The 17634-nt window shown below is 38.7% G+C and overlaps 1 protein-coding gene across 2 annotated transcripts in view; it reads left to right on the top strand.

The window, feature by feature from the left end:
- fam214b (family with sequence similarity 214 member B) overlaps positions 1-17634 on the top strand; it is a 29671-nt gene that overhangs the window by 8457 nt on the left and 3580 nt on the right. Inside the window, exons 1-4 of one of the 2 annotated variants that reach the window (XM_014469486.2) lie at positions 5168-5697; positions 14043-14231; positions 14390-14563; positions 15427-16766. In XM_014469486.2, coding sequence (XP_014324972.1) covers positions 15588-16766 — 1179 coding nt within the window. In that variant the 5' untranslated portion in view covers positions 5168-5697; positions 14043-14231; positions 14390-14563; positions 15427-15587. Of the gene's footprint in view, positions 1-5167; positions 5698-14042; positions 14232-14389; positions 14564-15426; positions 16767-17634 lie in introns of those variants that run through there. The other variant, XM_023343996.1, reaches the window with a different exon arrangement.

The raw sequence follows: 17634 nt of genomic DNA on the forward strand, positions 1-17634 counted from the left end.
CACGTAACTCTTGTGGTAAATAGTTACGAGTCATAAATTAGATTTAAGTAAAATAAGATCAAGTGGATTACATAAAACTTTTTAAATGTTAGTTAGGGACTTTATTCATAGCAGCACATTGCATGACACTACAGGATATACAGAAGACAAGTTTACAAAATTTCCAAAATCAAACTGTCTTGTAGTATCATATCACTGTGAATTAATTGATTGCTGTGTGAAAATTGTCACACAAGTGGAAGCAGTGTTATCAGGTTTATCTGTGTTAATTTTGGCTAATTTTTACACAAAATGTCTAATTTGGGCAAATTAAACTGTTTATTTTGCATCCAGAGGAGTGCTGAAATCTAACAGAGGTCAAGAGTACATTAAACAAGATTAACTGAGTCTTTGCATATTTATCACTTGTACCTTCAACCTGTTCTTACCTTCACCAGATCCAGGCAGTCATCACTAGATATTATTAATATATGTATTCAGTTTAGGCTTATATAACTCAATGAGTAATGGGGGTAACCTTAATGTGTTTGCAATGTCAATCAGAATTTGGAAACACTCATCATGGTTATATGTTTGTCATTATTATTATTTGTTCATGTTTATTCATTTCATGTATTAGTTTAATTTAAATATAGCATTTCTAATATGCTACTTTAATCAGCATATTAAAGCAAATCAGCATAGTAAAGCTAGCAAAGCTAAGCTTAATTAGATCTCTGACTGCAGGGTGGTAGCAAAATGCTTGCAGTCTTGGTATGTGTGGAATATGCATGAACTGTGTTGAGTTGTGGGATACTTGTCATTCCTTGGCTGCATTAAAACTTAATTCATGACAACAGTTGAGGGGTTAGGCATAGTCCACAAATTTTTGTTTGGATTGATATCTAGACTGTGGGAAGCCAGTACAGCAACTTTTCTGTACTGGCTTCATACAGATATTTCGTAATTTTGCTATGAAATACATCTGTGGTTATGAAACCATATATATTATTTTCTTTAGGATTATTTTCTTGTTGTAGCCCAAAATGAATTTGACAGTGGAAAGAAAATAATTAAATACAATCCTAAGCTTTGATGGTTTTTGGGTTGTTCAATTCTCTGTGAGGCAGATTTTTGGCTCTTCTTCTAGACCAGGAGTGTTGAAATACAGACTTTAAGCCTTTGTGTCCTGCAACTTTTAGATGTCTCTGGTCCAATACACCAGAATCCAATGGCTAGAGTATGAAGTCGAGTCATCGGACCTTCAACACAGGTGTGTCTATGTGCTGAAGCCACGCATCCAAAAGTTGCAGGATATTGGCCCTGTAGAGCTTTATTTGAAGACCCTTGTTTGAGACCAAACAGGGGTCTCAAACAGACATCTGTTTTTATGCACGTGTTTAAGGTGATCTTCAAACTTACAGTTGTTTCTAAAGACTTTCTAAACTTATACAAGTCTAAAATCGCCTCCTTAGATTTTTACTGATTACCTCAGACCTCTACAAATGTTGTTAAAAGAGATTACAATGGGTGGGTAACAGCATGCAGGAACTTGCTATCCGACAACAGTAAAATTTGATTATGGTATGATGGTGGTTTATAGAGCTTGTTCTGTTCTTAACACAGCTGCCTCACAATGGTAAATTGAGTATCTATGACTTCAAGGCCTAGAAAAAAATTGGTTGTTTCTTTAAAGATATGAAATGGATATTTATTAACACATGAGATCAGTGAATGTTAATAGCTTACAATCTCTTGACATATTGGAAAAATCAAAGCATCCAAGCACATTTAATCAAACAATTTATTTAACTTTTTTTAAAAGATAAGTCATGAAAATTGTTTTGACACTGAAAGACCAAATAGTTTGTGTCAAATTTATACTTTAGTGCACAGCACTATGTAGAGCTCAATCCACACAGGAGTAGACGCTCATCTTCAGATATGCTCATATGGGCGTTCACCCCCTCCACCCTCATACACATATGAACATTATTATAATGTCATTCCACTCGTCTCTCTCATCACCTCACTCTCTTCTTTTTGTTCTTTCCTTCCTCCTAACATGGAGCGTGACCTTTTCACCTTTCAGTCAAAACTGTGACTAACTGATTTTTCTCAGAGTTATCGCATGGGTTAAATTTCTGTTCCTTTTTGTTTTTAAGGATGTTACTGGAGAAGAAGATAACATTTCTTAAACACTGATGGTGTCACTTGGAAGTCTGAAATATGCAAGACATGGCAAAAAAAATTTCATTACTAAAACTATTACAAAACTTCACTCTCCTTCAGCAGGATTGTTCAAGACTCAAAACACAACACCTAAACACATTCTCATGTTTCAGACAGCATTACAGGAATGTGAGCATTTGATAGAATGTGAGTCTGTACTTTCAGCCTGTCTTTCTCTTCTGGTGGACTGGCTGTGCCCTCATATAGGGGGAGGGTCTCCACAGAGAAAACCCACCCTTTTCCCCCAGATATAGAAACAACTTCGATTCTAAAGTCAACAGAAGATTGAAGGTGTTTGTTTACATTTGTGCATACTGCAGCGTGGGATTTTTCAGATCTGGTTTGGAACAAAAAAAATTAATTTTATTATGAAACTTTTCTATGTGAAGATTCATACAGATATTTCTGTATCTGTTTGAAAACAGAAACCTTGTCTCAACTCAACCTTTGGTCGTCGGTTTATCTTGCCGTCTCTTAAAGTTCCTCCTCCACCTTCTGTCTCCTCCCTTTCCTCTCTTTCCTATCCCCAGATCTCTATATTTGGAGGTTCATAGTTAAACACGTGTCTTGTTTTTTTTTTTTTTTTTTAAACCGCTTGTCTGCGCACATATATGTTTGCACACACTTAAAAAAAGCATGCTCAGTGGATCAAGCTGCAGCAAGAGGGGCCTGCATTCTTCCTCTATGAAAGAGTGCATTTAGTCTGCGAGCATTTACTGTTACATATTAAATAACTTTATTCCAGTAACTTTATAGAATGGGCACATTCAATCTGTTTAATAAAATTGCAAACTAGATTGCCAGTAGTTAGACATGCAACTTTCCTTCCTGCCATCTTGACATTTACAGTAGTTAATTTGACTTTTTTTAACTACGGTAACTGTTGGCACTTTGCAGCATTATTGTTGATCATATTTCATTGTGTTTGTTTTCTGGTGGGTTTGTTGATGGTCTTTTGTGTAGATTTCTGTATATCTGATATTCTGTCATGTTCGTGTGTATTATATTTTCTTATCTAGGATACCATGTTAAAGACAACCATTCATTCCCTTTTATTCCCTACTGTTTTCTTTATGTAGTATCCCTGAGATTCTAACAAGCCGTTTAATTTATCAGGCTATTTGTCCCTTTAGTGACATATCTTTATTTCTGAAAGCTTGTTCACTATAGTTTTAAAACAGCAATGTGTTAATAAGAATGATAGTTTCCACAGCATGACTTCCTGCTTTTTTTCATAAGCATAAATATTTCCAAGCACTTTTCTCTTGGTTTTTTCCCTGTAAACAAGAGAAGTGTACCAGGCCTCTATGAGGCAGATACCAGCAGTGCACAGCAACTTGTGTAAGCAGTTCAATGCTACTGTTCTCTATGCTGCATATCGACTCAGAAAACTGGTCATTTTGACACTTTTTCAGAAAATGTTTGTTATTTGAAAATGGGACTTTTCAAAAGCTTGTTATACCTTGACTGTTAATTGTCTCTTGCTTTATTTGGAGGTTTGAAAATTTCTCACGATGGAGTATGAAACCTTTACACAAAAAGTATTAAGTGTTTGATAACAATTTTAATGCCGTATGTGTATATAAACAATCTTGGCAATTTGTTTTCCATAAAACAAGTACATATAATTTTTTGATGCTTTTATGCAGAGTCATTTAATTATGTCTCTGTGACCTAAGAGATTCTGGCAAGATGTTAGACCCAACATTTATTTAGACAGTAGTAGGGGTAGTGCAGGAAATTGCCAAGAGAGTTCAAGTTAGTGGGATTTTTATTATTGTTTTAAATCTAAAAAGTTTAATATGTAGCAGTTGTCTTTTGTCTAACATCTTATATAAATGTTCTTTTTTTTTTTTTACTTGTTCCTGCTCTCTGTGTATCAGAAATAACATGACAACTAAGCAGCAACAGGCAGGAATATATTTTCCATCTGGGTAGAAGCAGATGCAGTGTGTCACAGTTGGAAGCTGACCAGGAGGCAGATGTAAATCAGCAGTCATAGCGGGATGGTGACAGTTACTAACTGAAACATGAAGAAACACAGAGCTGCCTTTAGACTTGTCTTGTGTGTCCCAACCAACAGACCTACATTAATGAGCAAACCACAGCTTCCTTATAAAGATAAAGCAGCACACTGCAGGGAGGTGTGTTTGTGTCTGCAACAAGCATGCAGAACTTAAGAAGTGTGGTAAATACGCAAGCCTAATATTCTTTGACGTATAGTTTCGCCTCCTGTTTTTGAGCGAGGGGTGAGAGAGGGCTCTCCAATGTGTGATGCATTTTTTTCGTGCAGGGCATACTTTACCTCCACTCCTCTCTGTGACATTCGTTGCATAATCAAAGTGCTGTTCCTTATTAGCTCACAGATGCTAGAATTAGTCACACACGTGCACAGCTGATTGCTGCTTCTGGTGCTCTGCTGATAAACTTTTTTTGTGTGTGCTCCACTCCCTATCTGTCCTCTGGCTGCTGTTATTCTGCTTTTCCTGCTTGAAGCCCTCGCACTGCACAGCCTGCAGCTTGTGTATGAGAGAGACTCCACAGAAAGGGGGAGGGTGAATTGCATAAATGTGTGGATCTTTAATCCCCCTTATTATTATAAGTTGTTCTTTTGAAAGTTACATTCAGCTAAATATGTATTGCTTTGTGGGAAAAGATAAAAAGTAATCACAGAAGTAAAAATATGTTTAAAGTTTATGAACTTTGAACGCATGGTTTCAGAAAAGTGGTTTTTAATTTTGCAGAACAGGCTCAGTAGGAGCAGGTGGGTGGGCTTCTGGCTCCCTGCACTTCCTCTCCCCTGTCACTCTTTTCCTCTCAACCAATCAGAACTTTGCTCATTACAGCTGACCCCCCTCTTAGCTCACCAATCGGCTTGCAGCATCCAATCCCCCCTCCTTTATTTCCTCTGTATGCCTTCACTGCTGAGTGAGCAAAGCATGCCTCACTCTATCAGCTGAGAGGAAAGCAGCAGAAAAGAAACAGAGAGAGAGGACAGTGAGAAAGTATTGAAAAGAATGACAGAGGAGTAGGAAACGGCGTGAGAAAATACAGGAAAAAGAATGAGAGACAAGCAGAAACTGCTTCAGATACTTTACAGGAGTACAAAAACAGGAGAAAGAAGGAAAAAAGTGGGGGTGGCTTAAAACAGAAAAGGAGAAGGAGGGCACAGGCAAATGGGGGCTGGGAGTTGTTGATAGGGTTTTGATTTGTGCATATGTGTGTGTGTGAAATGAGGGTGGAGAGAGGTAGACAGGAAGAAAACAGAAAGAAAACAGCATTATTGCAAGCTGTTGAACAAAACAAGGAGAGGAAGGCAGAACTCTCTCTCACACTACAAACTGTTCAGGACGGAGGAAACAAGAAGAGACCAGTGAGTCAAGAGAGGGAGGGAGAAGGCAGCCTGAGCAAGCAGAGGAGAACAGTGTCACCTACTCTGACCTAAAATAAAGGGAGGAAGGAGACTAACCTCATCTTTGTGACAGGGTGAGTGTGACAACTTCTCCTGCTCTCATGTCAAGTGCTCTACTGTTGCTCCTGTTGATCTCTGTCATATTATCAGCTGAGCTGAGATGACTCAACGTCTCCTAAAATGGCCACATGAAAGGCAGACAGACTGAGGGAAGGGAGAGCAGGAGGGACAGAGGGGGGACCCTGAGTCAAACAGCATTTTCAGCAAAAATGTCACTTCGCCTGCCCAGTTCAGAATGTCATGACACCACAGCCGAGCTGCTCTGTTTACTGTAATTCTGTGACTTATCTACCCTGTTCATCTTACATCCAACCCGGTCACTTTCGTCTTGTCTTTGCTACTTCCTGTCATATGTTTGTGTTAAACACAGATACATTCAGTTGTCTTTCAAACCATTCATTTTTAGACAGGGGTTCATGTACTCAACTCGATCAGCTGTTTTTTTTGCAGGCAGAAACTTTTTTTTTATGTTTAGGAATGTTCTCAAGCAAGTTCTCAAGTGTGTGTGTGTGTGTGTGTATTTATATGTATTTTTTTTTATCAGCCTCCAGGCACAGAACAGACCTGGGAGTAGTCCAGGCGCTGATCTGTAAAAGGTTGATGAGACAATCTGTTATGGAATAAACTTAAAACGCAAGCAGTGCAAAGTGTCTGTGAGAAGCCAGAGATGAAACTTTATTTTCCCAGCAGACTCATTCAAGATAACAGCCTAGGCCACAGAATTATAAATACATAATTTATACAATTTATAAATGATTTTTTTCCTCTTTATGACACAGTTTTTGACAGATGCATTAAATAATTATGGACTTGAACCAAGGACTGAACATTACTCTCTGCTGCCATGAGGAAAGCTAGTTGTGGTCTGAAAGTTAGTGAGTCAGAGCTGGCGGAACGACTCCATAGTTGGGTACATAAAGAATATTTTGCCTGTGTTTTGACATTCTGTGCTACTTTTAGATTTTCCACCATCTAGATAGCTATGTCTATCTATTGGTGCTATCTTTCCAAACTGCACGAACAGCTTGTGAGGCTTGTGATCGATTCAGTTATGTCTCTACAGCCTGGTAGTTGCCAAGGTGATGAATGTCATTGACTTTGCAGGCGGCCCTTCTTGGTGTTAGCGCTATATTCAAAGCAACTGTTTCTGTATCACTGCGGCTTTGCAATTTGCAAAAACAGCAACTAAACACAATGTGTCATGAGATCTGAGACTTCTTCTCCAGTGCCATTTATTTGTAGGTTCCCCCACGCTCTCCTTTTCATTATGCATGTTTTAACTAATGCAACTTTTAATCTGTAAAATATGTTATTATTCAAAGAAGAAGTCAAGAGAGACTGATTGCAACTCTGGAGGAGATGCATTTCCTTAGCTGGAATAAGGAAGCTGATGGGAGTTAATGAGAATATGTTTACAGCTTAATACAGGTTAACTTGTTAGAGGCTTTAATAGACTTGAGACTGGGGCTGGGCTTCACCTTCCAGCAGGATAATGAGCCTGAACATATAGCTAGAGCTGCAATGGAATAGATTGAGAAATGGTGAAACTTTCAACCCCGAGAAGTGCAAAGTTTTTGGAGACATATCCTAGAGTACTTGCAGTCACAAATGCAATGAAAGCAGGTTCTAGAAAATAGAATATATATGCATGCCTTATTTTAAGCTTTTTTTAATGTTAACACCCCTGTGTCATTTTCCCCACATTTATTTATTTGTGTTGGCCTATCACATTCATTTCTTGTAAACTACACTCCAAGTTGTGACTGTGAAGTGACCAAATTAGAAAAAAAATCTAATGGGTACAAATACATTTGCAAGGCATTGAACTTTAGCAACATATTTCTTTTCAATCTTGCTGGAACCTCTTTCGGTTAAACAAGATTTCTAAAGAAAGTCCATAAAATGTTGGGGGGTTTTTAAACTCAAATGTTTCTGGGAGCTACAATGGATGAATGGAAGTTAAGACTTTAAAAGATATGGCTCCATCATTCACGCCTTTGAAATGTAAGCTAAACAAAGAGAAAAGCAACCTTCAGTCAGTGAGCTGTCCAATCTAAATCCGTAATCCTGCAAGTGCAGCAGCTGTGTTTCTTTCAAATAGAGCATCTTTAAAGTGGGGCACAGTGAATGTTAAATAGAAGGTGGTATAGAAGAATCTTTATCAACACGTGTTTTTCCTATGCTGCCGAAAGACAGAAAGTGATGGTGCTTTGAATGCCTGGCTTTGTCCGTGTGTGTGTGCTTAGGTATGTGGCGTTTGTGTGTTGTGATTAATATATACACAGGCCAAATGTCAGGCTATTTTTTCGACAAGGCGCTAGCTTTTAACTCTGTCTCTGACACCTTCCTAGGTTTTACTGGGAGGTGGTTTCTAGGTCAGCCCCATCAATATATGATGTGTTTCTGCGTGTTGTCAGAGTGCCTTCCAAAAGTATTTATACCCCATTTAAATTTTCCACATATTACAAGCTTCCGTGTATTTTATTACAATTTTGAACTCCCACAAATCAGCTTTGCTTATGCTGAGATTACGTCACACATTGGCTAACTGCATATGATTAGTTGACTTCTCAAGGCAATTGGATTGAACTTTACTTAGGGGTGTCAGAGGAGTTTGAATAAGAATGCATGCCATACTCTTAGAAGATCTTATATTTAATAAAAAAGCAAAACAAATATGCACTTAAAATACCATTAATATACAGTGATATTTGTGGTTTTAATGTGACAAAATGTGAAAAAGTTCAAGATCTGTTTATATTTCAGTCTTGTTCAAGTTTTCAAAGCTTATCACTGATACATATTTCTAAGTGTGCATCTGTGAAACAGATGGTTTTACTGAGTATTCAGACACTGTAGTTGCTACTCAAACTACGGATCGCCTTAAGTGTGGTTTGATTTAATGGTTAACTAGAGGCATAGCACTGATCGGATAAGATTGTTCTGCTACATTTGGCAAGTAAGTCTGACACCCCCTTCCTCGTGATGATGAACTGAAACACCTCTCTGCCCTCCTGATCAGTCAACAGACACAGGACATCTGACCTTTGACCTCATGACCACTATCTCCCTTGGCCGCAACACATAATAGTGCTTATGTGTTGACAATTTGATCCACTCCTATGAACAAACCCCACCACTGCAATTGTATGACTTTATTAATAATGTTCTCAGAAAATATGTTAAGATATTAATGATGAACAATGACTCAATGGTGAAAGATGTAGTGCAATATAAGACCTTATGGCTGTGGAGGTTTAAATCCAAAATTCTGTATTAAAGGCCTTCAGGTGATTTCAGAAGAAACAAAACTTAACTTATCTCCAGCATCGTATTCTATTGCTAATAAGCTATCATTATTATGAAGATGTCACTGATTCTTCAAAATAAAACCGCTTCTTGTTAAATTCAATAAAAAGAGAAAAAATCAACCTTTTCATTTTTGTGCTACATTACTCTTCCCCCATGATGATTCAATTTGGAATATGTTTACCATTTAGACTTGACAACAAAGGTTTAAATTTCTCAAAATATTACACTCATATTCAGGATGAAAAATGGCCTCCATGCTACACAAACAGCACTTTATAGGGAATGACTGATGGATGAGCAAAGAAGCATGTTTTAAATTCATCATCTAAGCAGGTATAGTTTTAGAAGTAGACTAGATGGCATGCATCTTGAGAGAGAACATTGATCACAGTCATTAAAGGCCTAACTAGTGGCCTTGTCAATGCTAGTGTTTTCTTTGATAAACAAACTTGTGAACACCTTCACATGAAATAGATCCACTGGAGGCATATTATGTTACTTACCTGCTTTTCATTGACTACACACTTTCAGGTCTTTAACTTTGTATCTCCTTTTGTTGAGTCATTTTTGTCTGTTGCAAAAACTTGCTTACTTTGCTAACTGTCAGTGGAAGGCTCAGTTTTTTTGAGTTTATCTTGTAGTATGTGAGCTAACATGTCGTGTAGCAGCTGTAGCGATGAACACCATAGGTTGGCCCTGATGTTGGAGAGGGAGCCCCTCATGGTCCTGGTCTATTTATACATTTCTCAAGGTCTTTAGCCAGGGTGAAGTTTCACTGCATGTCCATCATCTTGTGTCCTCTCATTCTGTTTTGAATGGGAGTTGCTATTAGGTTCTTGTCCCATTTTTCTTTATCAACAATCTCAAAGAGGAAATAAAAAAAAATTCTAACTAAAGAAACAATACTCTTAAGTGTTTTTAATAATTGCATTTTTTTGCATACTTATGTTACCTTGTTTATGTTTAGTATTAGTATTTGCTGGGGATTCTGGAGCACAACTGCAGTCAAATAGGAGATATCTGCAAATACAAGACCCTCTCTAACAGCCAATTTTAATAGGATTATACCAAATACCTATTAATATGCATTTATAGACTCAGTGGAAAACATCTTGGCACTTCTGCAGAAGCTAACATCCACAGAAAAAGGGGATCCACCATTTAATTTATACCCCATATTGTACGCATTAACTTTGTATATTTAGTTCTCTCATCTTGGTAGGATGAGTGGTGAGATGAATTTTGGAGATCAATATTTATAAAATTGCTTTAAGTTCCTGCATAATTAAATTTGTGACTTATTGTCTGAAGGCTTTGTATTATAATTTATTTTGTATTGATTGTGTTTCTGATCCATATTTCAGCCAGATGACTCTTAAGAAACTTGACATATTGTGCTCTTTAATCAAACCAAATTAAGCAAAGCTGATCTCCAGTAGAAAGAAAGCCTCTTGCTCATTAGATGTACAGAACCACATTTACTTACAGTAGACAATTTGTAGATTAAATAAACTACTTTAGATTGTGAGTGGTCCAAGCAGGAACAAAATGTACAAGGTATGGACAAATTGATAAATGGTCAGCATAAACTATTCCATGGAGGAAAGAACAGGAACAGAATGAACAAAGTGCAAAAGTATGAAACGGCAAAAGGGACCAAAGGAAAAGTACCCAGAGAAAACAATGCAATCTGCTGGCAGGTTGTCATTTTGTTCATTTTCCCCACGGTCTTTGAGTGCAGAGGATAAATCATTCTCAGCTAGAGGCAAGGACACATTGATGTACATTTTTTTCCCAACTGCCTTGTGTGCTATTTGATCCTGGACTATAAAAACCTAATATAGGAGCTCCAATGTCTTTAATTAGAATGTATTTTCCAACGTGAACCATAAAGTTTTTTTTTCATATGACAATGAGCTGAACAGCTGATCTGACATGTGCTTAGGACTTACAATTTAAGTTAAGATACAAGTTTTGTATTATTCATAAATTATAGTTTTCAGATGATTAATAACTTATATTGTTTCCAACTGTTTGAAAATACCTGTTGACTTATCAGGTAGTTCCTTAAATGAGTGACTGAAACTTGAGATTGTAGATCAAATATATAAGATCACTCCTAGAGAACTGAACACTCCCTCTGGCAGTTTCTTAATATGCAAACTATTACTAATTTCAAAGGTTCGATAATAATTATATAATGTTTGTTGTATTTGGACAAAAATCTTTTGGAGGACAAAGTAGTTTGGCATTATATCTGTATGCCAGATTATACAATGTTAAAATGCAAATATTAAAGCATAGTCACAATGTTCAGTGATGCAGCTGTAGATTTCCTGCACACACCCAGCAACCTGAAGTATTTCTTGGGGTGAAGCCAGAGTGTTTCCTCTCCACTGTTGGCAGCTAGATCGAGCCATAGAAGGGCTGGGTAGCTTCTACCAGCCGTATGCCTCTTCAAACTATGACCAGAAATTTAGCAGCATCTAGAACTTAATATGTGAACAGTAACTATAAATACTAGTAGCAGTTATACTTCCTCCCTTTTGTAATGCACTGACTCATGTTAACTTTTGTTGTCCGTTTACTCTGTAACGACATGAACCAGAGATCCCTGTCTGACCATTAATAGGTCTAGTTGGCAACTGCTCCACCTGAGTATATCAGATGTCATTACTAACAATATTTTAAATGTGAATACTCTACTTTTATCAGAAGTTTCTGCTAAAGTCCTAAACATTTTGCATCCATTTTGACCCGTCATATGAAACAGTGATGATATTGCTTTGTAGTAGAGTTACAATATTTAGCTGTAAGCATAAACATGTCTTTTAGGTTTTTCGGAAATGTTTTAATCGGTAGCCTTAGTAGCTGTTAAGAGTCTTATACTCATACTTTGGAGTAGTTGTAGTTGTCACATTTATGAAAAAGGCATTTATGTGCAGTCTAAGATGGCTGTGTGGGACTGCAAAGAAACCATATGTTGGGTAGCTAATTATGGGTGACGGAGACTTTCCTCCTAACTATGTGATTCTTTGTGTGCAACAGTTGGAGAACATAAATACCTTATGGTAAGCCATTGTGTACACGTTGATCTAACATTACGAGGGCTGAGAGTAAAACTAAATAATACTGATTATCTCTTCATCATGACACCTGTTAGTTTATGTGCTATACTAGGCAGCAAGTAAAAATCTTGTCCTCAAAGTTGATGTTTGTCTGTGACACAGCACCTCCAAACCTGCATCTCTTGTGGGGTGTTCCTGGTCTGCGGTGGTCAGATTGCTAGTCTGAGAGAAAGGTACCAGAATACATACAAAGTGCATTGTAATTTGTTGTGTTTCCAACCTATGTAGTCATAGTCTGGGTAGCCTGTCCACTGCCAAAAGCGGCAGTGGACAATGGGTAATAGAGCATCAGAACTAGACTATGGAGCAATGGAAGGACATAATTTGTCTGCCATGGGAGCACATACACAAGGATGCACAATGGAAAGAAGGCAAGATACTGGAGGATTGTGCCACTTTTGGTAATGTTCTGCTGTGAAACATTGTGACCTCCTATCTACGTGATGTTATTTTGACACAAAATACCTTCCCTAGCACTACTGGAGACAATATACACCTTTTAATGGAAACCGAAGATAGTTGTGGTGTCATTCAGCAGAATAGTGAGTTTGCCAAAACAGGGTCTCAGTTGTGAGCCTCCCCTTGATATTCTCAAGATCTTAGTCCATTTAAGGATCTGGGGTTGAGCTGGACTAACAAGTTTTATCCAAGGAGACCACACCACACAATTTACAAGACTTACAGGATTTGTTGCTAGCTGATTGGTGCTAGATCCCATAGCATGAAACCCATGCTTTAACAGGTCTGGGCTGTTTGGCAGAAAAGGGGGGACTAATACAGTATCAAGCAGTCAGTCATAATGTTCTGCATGATTGGTATAAGCAGTGTTTTGTATGGAAAAACAGATATTTACAATGTCTCACTTTTTCTTTATGTTCTTGCTTAGTTCTTCCTGGAGAAGATGAGTGAACTGTATGAACTTTAGAGTTTTGTCTAAGGAAGACGTGCAAAAAACCCAGATGTCTTCTGACTTGATTTACTGAAACACTATTTGTCAGCAAGATAATTTGAATACCAACTGCAAGTTACCCAGAGTGCATCTAGTCTGATCATTTCTTATAAGAACAACAACTTAGACATGTGGATGAATTATGATTCAATCTTTTAAGAATTTATGCATTTAAATGGTAGTTTTTTTTCACTGATGTCTAGAAATTGGATCTCTGAATTTTGTCATCGGTTTTAAAATTACAAAAAGCAGAATTATTATTTGTAAAGGGGAGAAAACAGACCAACAATAACTGAAAGTGAGCGGGCATCTGCTTGTTTTTTATCTGTAAAAGCCTGTTGAAATTTTTCTTTTTCAGTGTTCACCTCTTAGGGAGACCACCAAAATGCTATGTGCATTTATTTATGTACTTATATTCTAAAGAAGCTTTTTCATCCCCCCCCCCAAACATGATGCATACCAGCATCAAACTCCTCAAACAGTCTGTAGCTCTGCTTCTCTTTCTCTCTCTTTGTGGCCAAGTACAAAGGAGTCGTTATCCTTGGGCTACATGTCGCCATGGTAATGGCTCATTGCAACCCTCCCCGTCTCCCTCCTTTCACCCAACATTCCCAAATTCAGGTCCAAGTAGGATGGGACACAACCCACTTCTTTTGGTTTAGCACCGTGTGGTGCCAAGTTAACTCCATGAAGTGACTCCTTCATGTGTGATTATCAGCTCAAAGAGTTTGGGGCCTTTGTGTTTAAAATGAGGGATTTTTTCATGGAGAGGATAGAAATTAAAACAGTTCTGCATAAGTTGTTTTTTTAGGATGTTTATATTGTGTTTTAATGGATTTATTTAGGAGGGGTTTATTGCTTCCAGACACAATCCATCCTTTTACCTAGAGAGAGGCTACATTTTCAGGGAGTTTTTTTTGTCGATCTTTTTGTTATTCCTAATGGTTGTGATGTATACTTTCTTCTTCAGGGACACTGGGTGGAATGACCCAGCCATGATGCCACAGCCGTGTCCCACCTCACACCCAGGTAACCAAGGACGGTTCACCTGGCTGTCAGCCAATCACAGAGGGAGTGGCAGCAGAATTACTGCCAACTTGGATTCAGAGACCTTTCCTCTTGAGAGCCCTCTGCCGTACTGACACTGCGACACTTGGTGGTAATTTCTCAGCATCTGAATTTGATGACTCAAATTTTATGCAGATAATTTAGAAATTGTATGTGTTTTTTATCTTTGCTTTTACCAATGCGGTTATTTTTTTCTTACTATATGTGACATTTATTGGTAGTAGTTGACATACCTTCTGCTTTTTGTAGGTGTGAGTGCTTGTGCCATTCACCTTTGATCCTGTTTTCTGATTATCCGCTCTGTGATGTTGGCATAAATTCATGCCAGCTTCCAAAAACATGGATGAATTCCATGAATCGCTCATTTAGACACATCTTTCTGATGTTGTGCCAGAGACGACCCATCCACCCAGTTGCACAAAGGTGAGGTGTTAATCTTCGCATTGTTCTCAAAATCTTTTAGATATACATTGAAGGAAATAATAATAATAATGCTTAGTATTTTTGTTTTATTGGTTTAATCTGTGTGCTTGCCTTGTGTAGTTTTTGTTTCTTGTTGTAATTGTTCAGATCACACAATAACATGGTAAAGACAGGAGATACCAAACTAGGTCAATGGTTGGAAACTTGTCTATTTAGGTCATTTACACAGCTAGACTTAGACTTAGACTTTATTGATCCCTTGGGAAGACTCCCTCAGGAAATTGAAGTTACCAGCAGCTTTCAGGCAGCTGTATCTCCTCCTACCTCCTAAACTCACACTCAGCATAATCTCAAGCAAGTTTACAGGACAACCAGGTCCAATTCTTATCTTATGATATGGAGTCAAAATTTATCCAAATTCAAGTCAGTCTGGTTCATTCCAATTTAATCACATAGACAGATGAAGACTCAGTTTTGTCTTAATCCAGTTCAATCCAAGTTATCATATAATGTAAATGTTTTCTTTTACATCTCTGAACTCTGATTTAATTTTAAAGACCTTACTGATTCAATTTAGGCAACATTGAGTTTTCTTGCCTTAGAAGTAGATTCCACACCAAAGAGTCATCTTAGTGATAAATACCGGCATGTAACATAATGTGTTTGTTGATTGTTTAAAAAAAACAGCTTTTTAAATTTTCCACAGCTATGGTATATCAAACTATAGAATGGGCAGTTTAAAGTTAGCAGCCAATTTGGTTCTCATCTATATGGGACTCGCATTTATGTTTTGTCCCACTTTCACTGTTTGCTAGTATTGCTTTCATAAACTACATACTAATGCAACATTTTGTTCCTCTCAGGTTGTGTGTGGCTCATCGTCTTGTTTCACACACTTTGATGTCCACCTAGTCATACTTAAAGGCCGTCACCTTTCCTGTGGGACATCTGGGTCTGCCTCCTCGTATTTGTGAGGATCTATTTGATCTTGTTGTTGAAAGTCAAGACTTGCAGCAGCAGTACCATGCGGCACATTCACGTGGAGTTGGCCCAGAAAAAGGCTCAACTAGAGCTTCCAGCACAGGAGGGGGACCTGCCTCCAACTGCATCCCCAATGGTGGGACTAGATCCTGGCGTTAGAGCCGAGGGTCCCAGGCGCTTTGACCAAGAAGAGTTGCGACTCCAAAAGGTTTACCAGCTCTCTATTTTCTCTCAGATGGGAGGATTTTCAGCCTCCACTGGATCACATACTGATGCCCAACAAAGACCGTGTCGAGCGGGTTATAAAAGAGTGTTAGAAGAGCCTCAGCTGACTCATAAGCGCTCCTACCTGGAGGACACATCAGACAATGAGGTGATTGAGGGCGGTGTGTTATGTGGGTCCACCCCAGCTCAAGCTAATGGGAATGGCTCTATAACTGGGCCTGGCGGGCCTGTTTCTCCATTCTCTTGCATGCATTTGGAGCATAGAGACTCTGAAGGTGGACTGTCACCTAGGTCACCACCGCTCTCCCCAAGCCAAACTCCCTCCCGGCGACCGGCTCAGCACAATCATGATAGACCCATCCCTGACGCATTTGCGCCACTATCCCCGAAGTCGCCCCCAATGTGCGACCCACATGGGCATATCTGTGACCAGGGACACTCCAACGGAAGCTTAGCAAGGACAGAGACGGCTAATGGCAACCGCACATCAACCCATTTGTTAGGTAGCCCTGGACATGATGGTTGTAGTAATGGCTCATCTGGAGGACAGCTTAGCCCCCTCTTATATGAACTATCCACATATGAAACTCCTAATCCTGCCAGCCCCACAAGCCCTCCTGGCCCTTTCTCCCCTCCACACCACACAGAGATGCAGGAACCAGGGGAAGCTACTGAATGGGACATTGGCCTTGAATCCTCTCCACCTGAGAGAAGTGCCACCCAACAGGCCACGTCGTCAAATGGCCTGGCTTCCTGGGAGAAAACTCCAAGCAGTAATGGTCACCGTTTATTTTCTGGAGGCCACTGGCCGGCCAAAAAGAGACTGCTTTCCCCAAGTGACACAGCAGACTCGTGCTCTGAAGATGAAGGGCCCTCTACATCTAAAAGAAGCAGACTGTCTTTGCTAACGTCAGGAGTAACTTCATGTCGTAGCACTGATGCTAAAGCTGCTCCCTACTGGAACCACCTGCTGCCCTCTACACGAGACCATCCTAAGGTTAGCACTCACATACACACTATCTCCACATTTTATGTTTCTATTCAACTAATACAAGAATGAACAGAGGAAAGGACATTTTTATAATGACTCTTTACCCCAGCTCTTTTCTGTTTATAACTGTGATTTTTGGTTGGCTTCTGATGTAACTAACCACACCTGAAGTCCAGTTTTCAATTTTTTTGTTTGTATTATACCCTATTTGGCACTTTCAACAGCTAATGGAGGGATTATGGTGAAGTATTCAAAGACAAAGTCTTTAGAAAACAATTTATGCAATTAAATCATAGAAGAAATATGAAGAATTTTATGATCATTTGATTTCTCATTTAATTAGCACACTTAGCTAACAAGAGAAATAATGTTCTGTGGTTAGGGTCAACAGTGGTTTGTTTAGAAGAAATTACAACAACTTGGTATGAATTGTGTGTAGACCCCATTAACTCAGGGAAAACTAATGGAGCATCAATGAAAACAAAACAGAAACTATGAGAACAACTAAAACTTTTAAAGAATGAAGTAACACTGGCTTATTATCACTGCATGCTTTAACAGAGCAGAGCAGCTCCAGAATGAAACCCATTGAGGGAAGGGCTATTGTTCCCTAACATTAGTGTGGGGTGTCCCTCATGCTGATGCATGAGCATACACACACATACACACACACACCCACATGTATAGGTGCATGTTGCTTAAAATCTTTCTGGAAGTGAACTCGACATTTTTTTTTAACTCAGGAAGGCTAGAAAGAGCTAATGCAGTCAGTTCTGATGGGGAGAGTGCTAACAGGGTTCTCTGGTCAATTTTTAGCAACTGTAGAGCATAAGAGGAAGGAAAGAAAAGGGGAGGACTATATATATAACTAAAA

The sequence above is a fragment of the Xiphophorus maculatus genome, chromosome 12 (genome assembly GCF_002775205.1).
Source record: "Xiphophorus maculatus strain JP 163 A chromosome 12, X_maculatus-5.0-male, whole genome shotgun sequence".
Lineage (NCBI taxonomy): Eukaryota > Metazoa > Chordata > Actinopteri > Cyprinodontiformes > Poeciliidae > Xiphophorus > Xiphophorus maculatus.